General features: G+C 43.0%; 1 protein-coding gene across 2 annotated transcripts in view; it reads left to right on the top strand.

Annotated features, from left to right (window-relative positions):
• The window catches only part of MYO1E (myosin IE), a 191979-nt gene that overhangs the window by 139719 nt on the left and 38274 nt on the right, over window positions 1-13986 (top strand). For both annotated transcript variants that reach the window (XM_046655362.1, XM_046655363.1), the window contains 3 exons: window positions 779-885; window positions 6544-6642; window positions 13456-13600. In XM_046655362.1, coding sequence (XP_046511318.1) covers window positions 779-885; window positions 6544-6642; window positions 13456-13600 — 351 coding nt within the window. The remainder of the gene's footprint in view (window positions 1-778; window positions 886-6543; window positions 6643-13455; window positions 13601-13986) is intronic.

Below are 13986 nucleotides of genomic sequence, written 5' to 3'. Positions count from 1 at the left end.
GAGATACTCATGATTTAAAATACATCATAAGCAATTTCGACTTTATTTATATGGCCTTTTCTGCTTGAACCCAGTTCCACTTTGGGTATCCAATGCACAGGTTGAGAGATGATATTATATTGACTATTTGAAGGAGTACGTTACCTGCCACACTGAAAGGGCTCGGAGTCTGCAGGTTTGTAAGTGGACCTGCTGAGGAAGGAGGGGAATGAAATGGCATAGAAAAGGTTTACAAATTCTGAGATTTTTATGGATCTCCCACCCTTTAGGAATTTCCATCATTTTGATAAGAATATTCTTCACTGTTGGATTACCAGGAAGGAGGATGCAGGGAATTTTGATGACTCATCCTTGCAAATTATTTGTGACCCCCCCCCAAAAGTTTATGAGAACAATGTATTTGCAAAGACCCTAAATCAATATGAAATTAACTTAATTTGTTAACAGCTGGCATGCTTCCTTGTTCCTCATGAAATGAATTGTATGTGAAGATTTCCTGGGTTTTGGGGGGTTTCGTTTTATTTTATTATATAAAAAAGTCCTAGTTCTTTTCAAAAATCTAATTTCAAATCCATTTATGAGGGTTAAAATCATCATAAAAGTCAGTAGAGCTTTAAGAAAGAGTAGCAGACCTGATTAAGCCTAACGAACAAATTGTCCTGAAGATGAATTTCTAGTTCTGCCTTCCCACACTGGAGTTTCACAGGTCTCTTTTTGACAGTTGGTCTGCTGTAGAGAAAGTCCCCTGTTTCTAACTCATGTTATTCTTCCTTTCTAGAAACAAGCCAATGACCTTGTGAACACCCTGATGAAATGTACACCTCACTACATTCGTTGCATAAAACCAAATGAAACCAAGAAGCCCAAAGACTGGGAGGAAAGCAGGTATGTGAAGACGGCAGTGGGGGAGGTCAAAGCCAGCTGACGTGGGGCCCCAGCACATTTTCCCTCTGCTCAACATGGGCCATCCTGCGTCCAAGGCAGAGTCAAGTTAAATTGTGTCTCAAGTCCTTGTGTCTTAACTTTTTCAGGATGTAGCCTATATATATTTTTTTCCCTCCTTGTCTTTGCCTAAACTGCTAGCCGTGCCATTCAGTTCAGAATTAGCAATTTATAATGTTGGTCTTGGCTAGTCTGGGAGCAAATGGAAAAAAGAAAAACCTTAATACCGCCGAGTCAGGATGGTTTTAAAATTAGTTTGAGGCTCTGAGTAGACATTCTGAGTACACTCAGCTCCTCATTGGCACCCACAGGATGTGGCCTAGAATGCTTAGCTTGGGGTTGAAAGTGAAGGTCTGAAGCACTGGTCAAAAAAAGCAATCTGTCCTTCACTGTTGCTCGTGAGGATACTGTAGGCATACTGTCGATTCTGTGATTCCCCCCGAGGACTGTGTTGATGAGCAGAATGACTGTCTCTGGGAAGGAATAAGCCAAAGGGAGACATGGTGGCACATAAGCATGCACAGAGCCCTCTCTGCCCCGGCTTCTGAGGAATGCTGTGTCACTCTTCCTCCTACAACTGGCATTTAGGGATGTGGCCTATGCAGGATGGAATGGAGGTGTTAAAACAGAAAACGTTAAGATAATGACTAGAGAATATAGTTTTTATATCCAGCTGAGGGATCCAAACACACATTCCTGAGGCGTCACCCCACTGTCCATAGGAACATGGGAAGCAGGGCTTGGGAGGGACCTTGTGAGTGGCTTGGACTATAGAGAAGAGCCCTGCCATTGTCACCAGATAATCAAGTCTCTGGGTGCAAGCATACCAAAATGACTATCTTTTTTCTTTTCTCTCTTGGAGAAAAATAGACTCTTTTAGGTATCAAGTGACTTAATCAAGGTTAAACTCCAACAAGAAGACCAGGGTCCTAGCTGCTAATTACCTCCTCTGAGAGACATGTCTAGGTCCATTTCCCATCCTATCAGCAAGATCCTTTCTAACCCATGGCAGACAGATGAACTTGATCCTTTACAGGAAGGAAAAGATAAATAGTGAAGAAAATACCCAAGTTCGGACATTCACTGTTGCAAGTCCTTCTTTGTATTTTCACACATCGTGGTGCAGCCCAAGTCTGTTTCCCACCTTAAGATGCTACTGGGGTGTAGCAGCCTTCCATTTAGGCAATTCACGATATTCTGAAAAATCTCATCAATAGATGAGTGTTCCTAAAGCATCCTTTCTATTGAATTGCGGAAATTTTTCCATTTAAGGTAACTAAGGTTCCTCTTACAATATCATCCAGGAATGACATTCGGGCTCTGATGAGGAACTCACTCCTCCTGGGTCATCAGTCCACCTTTGGGTGACTCTTGCTATTAGGAGGCTCTGTAGTCCTTCTCTAAATCAGTTTTACCCTAATCCTACCTCTCTAATGTGCTGCAAGAATAGTTCTCCTGACTTTTCCATTTGGCAGCTCTTCTGTCAGTTCAAGGCAGTCATCGTGTTTCCCTGGAATCTTCTCTTCCACCGGCTCATCACTCTCAGCTCCTTCAGCAGTTCCTCTGAGGGAACTGCACCTGGAATCCGACCGTTCCCCTCCTTGGTCATTCCCCTGGATGGACTTAATTTGCCCTCTGCTTTTCTGAAATGTGTCACTCAGTTTCTCCTTTGAGGCCTAGAGGGGAGCAGTATTGTCACCTCTTCCCACCTGAAGATAGAAAATGTCAGTTTCTTGCCTTCCTACACTAGTTCTCAAGCTTGAGCATGCATCAGAATATCCCCTGGAGGGCTTTTTAATCCTCAAGATTCCTGAGCCCCACTCCCAGAGTTTCTGACTCACTGGGTCTGGCGTGGGGCCCAAGAATGTGCATTTTTAAGAAGCTCCCAGATGATGCTAGTGATGATGGTTTGAGCCTCATACTGAGAACAGCTGATCTAGAGCATGGGGCTGGACTGTGGTTTGGAAAAATGGAATCCTGGTGTTGGCCTGTCACTATCTAGTTTGAGTGAGACACTTCATCTCCTCAGTCCTCAGTGTCTTCCTCTCTAAACTGAGAGGGTCAATCCAGAATGGGATCTCCTTCGTCGGACAGAAGAAACTCTCCCAGGTCTGTTCCCCCATGTCTGTCAGCCTTCTTCTGCCTGTCTCTGTATCACTCCTACACTCACCCCCTCACACGTTCACACACATGCATATCACACTCAGCTCTCATGCACACACACGCGCGCGCGTGGAAGGATGGTGTCGTAGGCAACTTCAGAGAAAAATCACAAGAGTCTTGGTAGCAGAGGTGTTGCTAAGGGGTGCCTTAGCCCGCCATTCCCCTACTTCAGACTCCACCTAGCTTCCTTTCCCCAGCCTTCCCAACAAACGTGATCTTAAATGAAAACGTCTCGCTCACCCTGCAGATGCACTACCTCCCCAGCACTCTCCCCTACCCCACATAGATTGCTCTGCTCAAAGTTTCTCTAAATAGAGAGATTTTGCAATAGCTACAGGCTGGAAGTTCCCCGACCCTGATGCTACCTTCTCATAACATCTAAACTGATTCATTGGAATATCAGAAAATGGAGAAATTAAGACAGTGGTACATTTCTTCAGTAAAACTTCATAGAATTTCCCCATGGTGTTTTCCTCTTTTTTAAAAAAAAATCATATCCCTTATTTGAATTGCAGGAAGGAATTTCATAACATATATTCATGTAAACTGCTTTTAAGAAGTCTAAGGTACTCGTTGGTCAAGTGTTGGCTTCCATTTCCAGCAGGATCGCTTCCCGGGACTCTCCCCAACCCTCCTATTCCCGGTTTGGTTTATCGTGTGACAGATGGTTTCACTTCATCTGTGAGTGTGGAGCGTCGGAGTCTGTGAAAGGGCGGTGCGCTTTATTGGCGGGGATTACACGGTCAATTGAAGTCCTTGGTGGACAGGGTTACTCATTCCACAAGTTTATAGGGTGTGGTTTATTTTTCCTTTCCTGTTGGAAATGTGTTTTTGTTTGGCTGTGGCAAAGTTGTCTGCCCCGGATTCTGAATTGCTGCCCTAGCCGAGCTCTCAGGCCTTGACCTACTTGCATTAATGGCCAAGGACAGTGGTGAACAGGACTCCCTGCAAGGAGAGGAGATGGCACAACTGATTGCCAGTCTGGCTGATGTTTACTGAGGAAATGACAGTGCTCCAAGGATATGGAGAAATCACCTTGGATCCTTTGATTACATGAAACTTTAAACATGACAGAATTTGCTAAACTAGTTGTCCTGTTGAAGAAAATTCCTATGAGAAAATTTCCTGATGATGGAAGTCATATTGAATGAACAATGTTTTATCATGAGGCATCACGTTTGCCTATGTGATTCATGGGAAAGGAACGTTTCCACTTGATTTAATGGGTGATGTGTGCCCTGCCTCAAAAGTTTGAGGTGAAGCCAATATTTAATGAAAAGTACTAAAATGAGCAAATATCTAAAACTGGGAACCTCGTGGGTACTTTTTACAGTAGAGAAAAGGCCAGTGGTGAGTTTCAGATTTGGAGGATGAGAGAAAGGAAAATTTTGGTCATGCGTCACTTCATGACTGGGATACGTTCTGAGAAATGTATCATTAGGCAATTTCGTCGTTGTGTAAACATCACAGAGTGTACTTACACAAACCTAGATGGTATAGCCTACGACACACCTAGGCTATATGGCACAAATCTGGTGGGACTACTGTTGTATATGTGGTCTGTTGTTGACTCAAATGTCATTTTGCAGCATGTGACTGTAATTATTTTCTTGAATCAGATTTCTGCCCCTTTAGTTAACCAGATTATGTGTCAAAAATCAGATGTGGATGTTGAATATTGGTTCTTTATCTAAAGGCTTTTTAAAAAGTTACTTATCTCGAAGGGGTTGACATTTCTGGAGGCTAGTTCAAGTAAGACCAGCTGGACTTGAGACGTTTCAAGCATCACTCACTGTGTGACCTCGTCCTTCCCAGGGCAATCAAGGTTCTACCCTGTCTTTCAGCTTAATTTCCCACCTCGTCCTGTGCCCCTGCCTTTCTCTCTTTTGCACCTGGTGAATTCAACTTCGCCTTCCAGGCCCAGCACGTCACCACTTCTGGGAATCCTCTCTCTATAAAAAATCCATTTCCTTCTCTAGTCTCCTTGTCCTGATTTACTTATTGTAGCTGTGAATATGGTAGAATAATAACAGCCTTACATTGGCTCATGCCGGTAGCTGGCTAAGTCCTTTATATGGAATGTACTCAACTAGGACGAAAGAACTAATGTCACCATCCCCATTTTACGAAGTGGAAACTGAGGCTCAGAGAGGTTACATAGTGGCAGAGCCAGGGGTGTCCTAGGAACCTAACTCCAGATCCTGGCTCTTGACCACCATACTGTCTGTGAGGTCTTCATCAGGAACCCTAGCACTGGCCTTTTTTGGTATCCCTAGCACCTTGCGTAGCGTGACTCATAGTGGCACAGAGTGGATGTCAGCAAATGCGGGGCTTCGTTGGAAATGATGGGTTTCATGAGAGCCTTTCTGAGGAGACAACTGTCAGGAATCTGTGAGCAGCTGTAAGGAGGGTGCTGCTAGTTGCTTTTCAGCACAGCAGACTCGTGAGGGGCCGTTCTCTAGAATCCATCATTAGTGCAGTTGACCCTAAATGTACTGAAGGGGGAGCTGCCTCCCTGCCCCAGCACAATCGTGACGTCCCATCTTCAAAAGAGAGAGAAAGTCTCCTTATTTCTCATTTTCCTCAAATATCCTCTTTCCAAATGTCTATATTCAACCAACCGGCATAATAGGCAGCAAAGGCCCTATTTATCTCCCTGGAGTGGACGATCAGAAGCTAGTGTCCAGGATCTGTCACTTGGCTTCTAGGACCCTGAGCTTCTCAGCAAGGGGTGGCTTTTCGCAATTCACATGTCTGTGCACCAGCCCAGATGCAACAGGCCTACCAAACCAGAGTCTCCAAGGGGTGGGCCGTGGGCCATGGGGCACTTTCTTTCTGAAAATCCGCTGTGTTGTGAGAGCGTCGGTCTACTGCTACCCTGCATCCATTTTCCAAAACACACCGGTAGTTTTTACTATTATAAAAACCAACTAAAACTATAATTTACATATATTTTTTAGAACATTTTTAACTTAGGTGTTTGAAATTAATAGTTTTATATACCTTTTTTACCTTGTATGTGAAAAGCCTAGAAATATACTCTCCTTAGCTCTAGAATCACGATTGAACTTAAAGTTGATGTTGAGAACAGCTCTAGCGTCATTTAATTCAAAAGTTAAAGAGTTCTTTCCTTTAGTCTTTTGAAAAACTGGTATTTTTGTTCATAATCTGGGTGATAGGTAGTAAATAGCTTTTTATTTTACTATTTTTTAAGATAAACATGTCAGGTCTCTTCTGTAATTGCTGTATTTCACAATAAAATATTTTTTTAATTATTATTATGTAACCTGAGGGTCAGCTCAGACTCTGAACACTATAAATTGTAGTGTTTTCAGTGTGCTTCCCTGCAGCTTGCACTGGGGGTTTAGGGGGATGGGAGTAGGAGAAAGGATCACAGAATTATCAGCTAATGTCCTGGCTCCATTTTCTCCTTCATAGGGTAAAGCACCAAGTCGAATACCTGGGTCTGAAAGAAAACATTCGAGTGAGAAGAGCTGGTTACGCCTATCGGCGCATCTTCCAAAAGTTCCTCCAGAGGTAACGAACCGGTGACTGTGGACGCTTTTGTTTGAGACAGCTTTAGTGAACCAGATATAATTTACATACCGTACAATTCACCCACTTAAAGTATGCAATTTGTTGGCTTTTAATATATTCATAGAGTGGTGCGTCCATTGCCACAACTAATTTTAGAATGTTTTCATCACTCCAAAAAGAAATCCCACTTCCCTAGTTGTCACCCCCACTTCGCCTCTTGCCCCCTGAGCTAGGCAAATACTTCTTTCTGTCTCTATAGATTTGCCTATTCCAGGGATTGCTATAGATAGAAACATGGAATATGTGTCCTTTGTGTCTGGCTTCTTTCACTTAGCATAATGTTTTCAAGAGTCATCATTGTTGTACCATATACACTGATTCCTGCTCTTTGCCAAATAGTATTCCATTGCACCAATACTCCAATGTATCATATTTTCTTGTTCATTCAAGTGATAGACATTAGCTGTTTCCACTTTTTGACTGTTATGAATAATGAAAAATGCTGTTATCAACATTCACATACATGTTTTTGTGTGGACATACGTTTTCATTTCTCTTGGGTATGTACGTAAAATTGGAATTGCTGGGTCATATGGTAACTCTATGTTTAACCCTTTTGATGAACTGATAGTTTTCCAAACTGACTATACCATTTACATCCCCACCAGTGGTGTTTAAGGGTTCTGGTTTATCTGCGTTCTTGTCAACATTTGTTATTATCTAACTTTTTGATTCTAGCCATCCTAGTGAGTATGAAGTGGTATCTCATGGTGGTTTTGATTTGCATTTCTCTGATGGGAAATAATATTGAGCATATTTCCACGTGCTTCTTGGCCATTAGAGAAATACCTGTTCAGGTCCTTTGCCCACTTTTTAATTGGGTTGTCCTTTTATTATTAAGTTGTAGCAGGATCTTTTTACTGTCATTTATTGTACAATAAATTAGTAGCCACAAGTATTTGGTCTGTTTAGTGTAACATGTAAGTTCAGAAATTTGTGATAATTGTGACACGGGAAGGGCTGGGTTTAACTTGACTGAGCAAATTAATAGTATGAAGACAATTTAGGAAAATATTTAACCTACTTAAGAAAACAAGCATAAAGTATTTAACTTTAAAATTTTGTACAGTCCATATATAAATTTTAACTGATTTTTTATATTTCCATTAAAGTGTATTTGGCAGGACCTGTAGTTAAATTGTTCTTATTTTGTGTTGTTTTTGAAAAGGATAAAACTTAGTGTCCTTAAGATGTTACATGGTTCTGACTTCTCTAATGATCCTTTTCTACATCGATTTAATTTCATTTAAGAAAGAAGGAAGTCATATTCAGCATTTTAATCGGAAAGTGCTTATGTCTTCCTGGTATATGATACAGAAACAGGATGTAAGATTTTTTTTTAATCTCAGTTTTATCTAACAAAGAGATAGCAGGCTAAAAAAGAGCTTAAGTACTGTCTTTGAAATCCAGGACTTCTGATAAAGTAGTTTTTCCTTCGGGGCTGTTGTTATTTCTCGTGCCAGGAGACTGGGGTGGCTGACCTACTGGTCATCAATGTGGGTCGTCATATGTGGAAGGTCATTCACGTGGAAGTTCAGGAGTGCTTAACAAAAGGGTGGATCATTCCATACTATAAAACCTCATTGACTCTGTCCCCACACATTCCAGATTCCTGCTAATTTGGGAGGAAGGTTAGACTAGGAATAAAATTCACCCTCATGGCTCTCTGCATTAAAGGGGCCACTACACCTTTAGTATAAGTAGAGCCTAATGAAAAGAAGTATTTAGGAAGCTGAGAGAGTAAATTTGTAGAGCTCTTGCATCATCATAGCAGCATCCATTTGCTGATATACAACTGAGATGTTAATTATGAAAGACTTTGCTTTTCTTTAAATAATCAATAACGCTATCTTAGAACAAGATTTCTCAACCTCAGCTATTAACGTTTTAAGCTGGATGAGTCTTTGTCGTGGGGGCCATCCCATGTGTTGTAGAATGTTTAACAACTTCCTTGGCCTCTACACACCAGATGCCAGTATTTGCACCCCCCGAGCTGTGACAACCAGAAGTACATCCTAGATGTTGCCTAATGTCCCCAGGGCGAAAGCCAGTTGAGAACCATGGCTTAGATAATCATTAAAGTTTTTGCAAAACTGCATTTCTTTGAAAATACCCTTTTTTAATTAAGAGGGAAAAAATTAAAAACAGAATGAAAAGTATTTCCTCCATCTTTCCCCAATTCAGAAAGGCTTGCCCTCAACCATTCTGAAACTTTTATAATTTTATTCTGCTTCAGTATTTTCCCTACACTTAAAAACTATTTGATACTTGCAAATTCTCTCTCATTGGCATTACTATTGAAAACTGATCAGATATTTTAAAAAATCTAATCTCAGGGCTGGCCCCATGGCACTGTGTTTAAGTTTGACGGGCTCTGCTTTGGTGGCCTGGGTTTTCAGATTCATATCCCAGTCACAGACCTACACCATTTGTCAGCCATGCTGTGGCAGCAACCCACATATAAAGTGGAGGAAGATTAGCGTAGATGTTAGCTCAGGGCTAATCTTCCTCAGCAGAAGAAAAAAAATCTAATCTTGATTTTTTTTTTTTTGAGAAACCAATTCTGAAAGACCTCCTTCCTTCCATATTATTCAAAAACAAACAAACCAACAAACTTGACATTATTAGCAATGCTGTGAACTCCAGTGCACTGAGGAGAGCAGGAAGTCTGCGCTCTCCTTGCAGAAATGTCTCAGGTAGCAGGAGCAGGCTGCATTACTTGTTTGCAGAAGCTTCTGAAATGAGCTGTGACATGACCCCTCATTAGCTATACTATCTGGACCTCTCTCAAGTGCCATGCTAGCTCTGTGACTCCATGCACAGTACTTTCTTCTGTGCCTTACACAGAGTAAATGTTTAGTGAATATATATCATGCCCTGTACGTTGAGGGCCTTTCATTGAAATGATTCTATCCATAGGTGCCTCCCTTCTTGGCTTTCCTGCTGTGGTCTTTTCCTTTCAGAAGAGACAAATGGGCGGCCCTGTCTGATAAAAAGCAGGCTCTTTTGATGTTGTCATCCTTCTTTTGATTTGAGAATACTTGGAGGAGAATAAAAATAAAAGTTTGGAATGACACTTATTTTTCAATAGGAAGTATATTTTTAGTCTCCCTCTCAAAAATGGCTGGAAAGCCACATCTGTCAGTGGGCAGGGAATATTTCTCTGGAGACAACACCATTTTCCATAAGGTGTGTGAGTCTAGGATCCTGGTCATGTAGAATTGGTCCAGAGTCTGCCTCTTACTGTCTCATCCTGTGATCTCCTGTGAGTAATTGAATCATCTCTTGCTTTTATTATCTCCATGGCTGAGAGAAAAGGCTTTGTTTATAAAGTTGCTTTCTAGATGTCCACGGAAGGGCTGCCAAGTAAGAAACAGAAAGTAATAACTTGAAGGGAAAGGATGTATTAATACCCAGCACAACTATCCACAGGTGCATGCATTCTACACCCATCCCTGGGCAGGAAGCCCACAGGTCTAAACAGAGCAGTGGTTCGGACACTACCTAGAGCTTAGAAAATAGGAAACAGGGGCTTTTTGTGTGTGTTTATTTCCTCTCTGAAAATGCTTTATATTTATTAAAGTCATCCCTCTTGACTGAGAATTGGAGACTAAAAATCAAAAGATGCCTTAATTTGCTCACCAGTGGGCCATGTGCTCTTGAAGTAAATCCTGCACTGCTCTAAGCAGTAGAAGGAAGACCCCTCATTCACCACCTGCCCAATGCAACTTTCATGCTTTTAGAAAATGATAAAAAGTTGTTGGAAATGGCAGCCACCTTGACTCTCAGCTTGGGAAAATATCTGCAAATTCTTAGAAAACACTTTCTGAGCTAGGCAGCCTGTGCTCCTTACTGTGGTTGGGAGAAATAAACCCAAATGTGGATTCTGATTCTTAGGAAGGTAAATGTGATAGGGACATAAGACATTTGCAAAATTCATCTTGTAGCACCATTTATACTTCCTCACAAACACATTTCCCTTGACCTTGACCCAGCTCTTCAGAATGTGGAGGTGGAAAAGGGATGCTTGTGAGGAAAGGCATTCCATGTCCTGGGCAAGAAAGAAGAAAGAATAGGAAGATCAGGAAAGCCTGAAGTGTGGAGAGCATCCCCCTGACCTCCAGGATCTTTGTGTGCTTAATTCCAGGTGCCAATAGCTGGAAGTCACTGGGATCTGGGCTGCCTTTCCTCTTAGGAGGAAACATTAGATTGGTCAGCTAAGAGCTAACAAGGAGCCCACCAGTCCAAGGGCAGGAAAGAGAATTCCAGGCAGAGGAAACAGCCAGTGCAAAGGCCTTGAGGTGACATATTGGCATATTTGAGTCTTAAACTGGAAATACCTCATGAAAGGCCTGTAAGCTGTTATCCTCATCTCTCCAAAATTATTACAGGCATCAATTAGGCAGTGCACCATTGCCTTGTGCAACCTGTTCCCACCAGAGTATCCTGGAGAAAGACGAGTGAACTGGATGTACTTACTATGTGGGAGCATATTATACTAGAAATATGCCCTGGTCTCTTGGGTGGGATACAAAAGGAAGTGAAGAGGATGCATCAGCCTTCGTGAAAGCCCTTTAAGGGGACCGCTACAAGTGGGCCATGGCCGGTGAGCCCTGGAAATGCCAGGCCATCCCCATGTCTTACCCAGACCCTCACTATAGAGAAGGGAGAGAGAGTCTCTGTAAAAACAGGTTCCTCGCTGTCAAAAGACAAATGAGAAATACAGGATTATTTTAACAGGGGAAAAGTGTGAATTGCAAAGAGCTACCTATTCACAGTTGCACAATAAAGATACTTTATCATTCTTGATTAGCTCAAGCCAGGCAAAACTATGCTGTTAGAATCTTCACCTTTTCTTTCTCGCCCACACCCTGCATGAACTTTTCTCCCTCATCTGTTTAGATTGCCAGTACCTGTCTGCTTCCTCACCAGGTCCCCCAATGGTGTCTAGAAAGCTTCTGCTGTCAGTCATTTGTATGTGGCTTAATTTGTTTCATTGACTTCATTATGCCACATATGAAATGTATTCCTGCTAACGTATGGCTTCAAATAGGCATTTTTGTTTTTAAGCTTTTTATCTCTAATTAGGGAATAGGAGGATGCACTGCTCCAGGAAATTTACGACATTATCAGGCAAGACGTGGATATTGGGGAGGAGCAGAGAGGGTCCAGAGAATCACCTTAGTCCAAACCAGCTGGCCCTAAGGGTGGGATCATATCTGGTTCTTTCTTCTTAAGGAGCCCTGGGTCCCGAAAGGAGGGCTGCTCTTCTCAAGGGTTCCTCCTCTCTTGGATGCCATAAATCAGTCTAACCCTCATAGTAGCTTCTGGGAACAGAAGAGGGTCCTCTTCTCCAGAGGCCTGGGGCCCATTTACTGCCTGTGTTCTAGATGTGCCTGCTCATAGCATGCCTTCCAACTTCTCACCCACTCTCTCCTTCTCTGATTACCCCTCCTTTCTTCCTTCCTTCTTTCCACCTGAAGTCTTTGGTACCTTCTGTATTTGACATCCCAGAATGTACTTCTCTCTCCTCTATTATGTCAGCCTCTTATATAATTCTAGTGTTTCTAACATAGATCTGTGTAGTAGACTGTATAATCTTTAAGAAAAATATTTGCATATAAACCAATCCATGGCTTCTATGTGGTGCTGTGAATAAAGGACCGATGGGGGTTCACATCCCAGCTCTGAGCCAGCTAAGAGCCTTGAGGGAGTCTCTCTTATTTGCCTGTGTTTCCTACTCGCAAAATGGAAAGACCAACCCAATCAGATCGCTGTAAGAATAAAATGAGATCATACATCTAAAGCACCAAGAACAGCACCTGATGCAGAGGGAGCAAATGTGGGCCATAATGTTAGTTATTACTGCTGTTTGCCAGGCATTATGTAAGGTGCTTGGTGTGCAGGATGAACCCACAGCTGTGGCACTCACTCCTGGAGCTCTTGTCCTCATGGAGCAGGCATAAATTAACCAAATAAGCACAAACATGAATTAATTACAAATTATGATACATGCTCTGAAGAAGAAGAAAAATTTTCTATGAGAGAAAATAGCAAGGGGTGATTTTTGCCTGGAGGGTCCAGAAAGATCTCTGGAAGTGTTCCTGAAGAGGAGTCCCCCTGAGCAGGAGCAGCCCTGGGAGGAGTTTGGAGAACAGCACATGTAGTAGAGGGAACAGCATGGGCAAAGGCTCTGAGGAGGGAAGCAGTGTGCAGGAAAAGAGGCCCTCCTCCCAGGAGCACAGTGAACCAAAGGGAGAGGAGAGGCGAGATTGAAGAAGAGCCGAGAATAGCCAAGGACCCGATCACCAGGGCCTGGTGACTCGGGATGCACAGAATCCCAAACATGCAAGTTGATACATAGTAATAATAATGGCTGCTTATGGGAAGCTGTACAAAATTCTTTGCATTAATTGTTAAGTGCTCTGGGGAAATCAATATTGAGAAAAGACCTTTTGATTTTGCTTGAAGAGTGTCGTTGGTGACATTTCAGCAGTGCTATTTTTAGACAGTGGTAGAAAGGAAAAGCAGACTTTCAGCAGGGCGTTAACATGGAAATGGTCAGATAGGGACGGAGTAGGAGGCAGCCCCGAAATGGGCATCCCAGACCCAGGGGATTTCTGTGGTCATCGAAGGCCATCCCTGAGCCTGTGGATGGAGGGGAATATCTCACCAGGACCCCAGTAGCACTTGGTGCCCTTGAGGGGTGGTCCAGTGTAACCCTGACCCTTCTCTCCCTAATTGTCCTCCCAGGTATGCCATTCTGACCAAAGCCACCTGGCCCTCGTGGAAAGGAGATGAGAAACAAGGTGTCCTCCACCTGCTGCAGTCCGTCAACATGGACAGTGACCAGTTCCAGCTTGGGAGGAGCAAAGTGTTCATCAAAGCGCCTGAGTCTGTGAGTGCACGGCCGCCCCTCCCCTCGTCTCCTCTGTGCTACCCCCACCTCCCTGCAGCTCCTCCGCTGGTCCCCTGCCAACAACATGGCTGGCTTCTTTTTCTTATCATTTGGCTAATGCCTTAACGGGCATCTCCTCCAAGAAGGCTTCCTTCTGCTCCCAATCCAAGGGTAGGTCCTTCCCTACACCCCTGCTCCCCGTCACCTTCAGGGCACTCAGCGTGTATAGAGGTGTCATCATATGATGCTTTCTCTTCTTACTTACTGTATCTCTCCCATTCTAGATGACCATCTCCTTGAAGTCGGGCACCCCTGCCTGTTTCTATGCCATTGTATACTCAGAGCTCACACAGGGAGTGGCTCATAGGAGGTGCCTATAGGTATTT

The sequence above is a fragment of the Equus quagga genome, chromosome 2 (assembly GCF_021613505.1).
Source record: "Equus quagga isolate Etosha38 chromosome 2, UCLA_HA_Equagga_1.0, whole genome shotgun sequence".
Taxonomy (NCBI): Eukaryota; Metazoa; Chordata; class Mammalia; order Perissodactyla; family Equidae; genus Equus; species Equus quagga.
The sequence above is the reverse complement of the archived record's forward strand: the minus strand, read 5'-3'. Positions and strand labels throughout refer to the sequence as shown.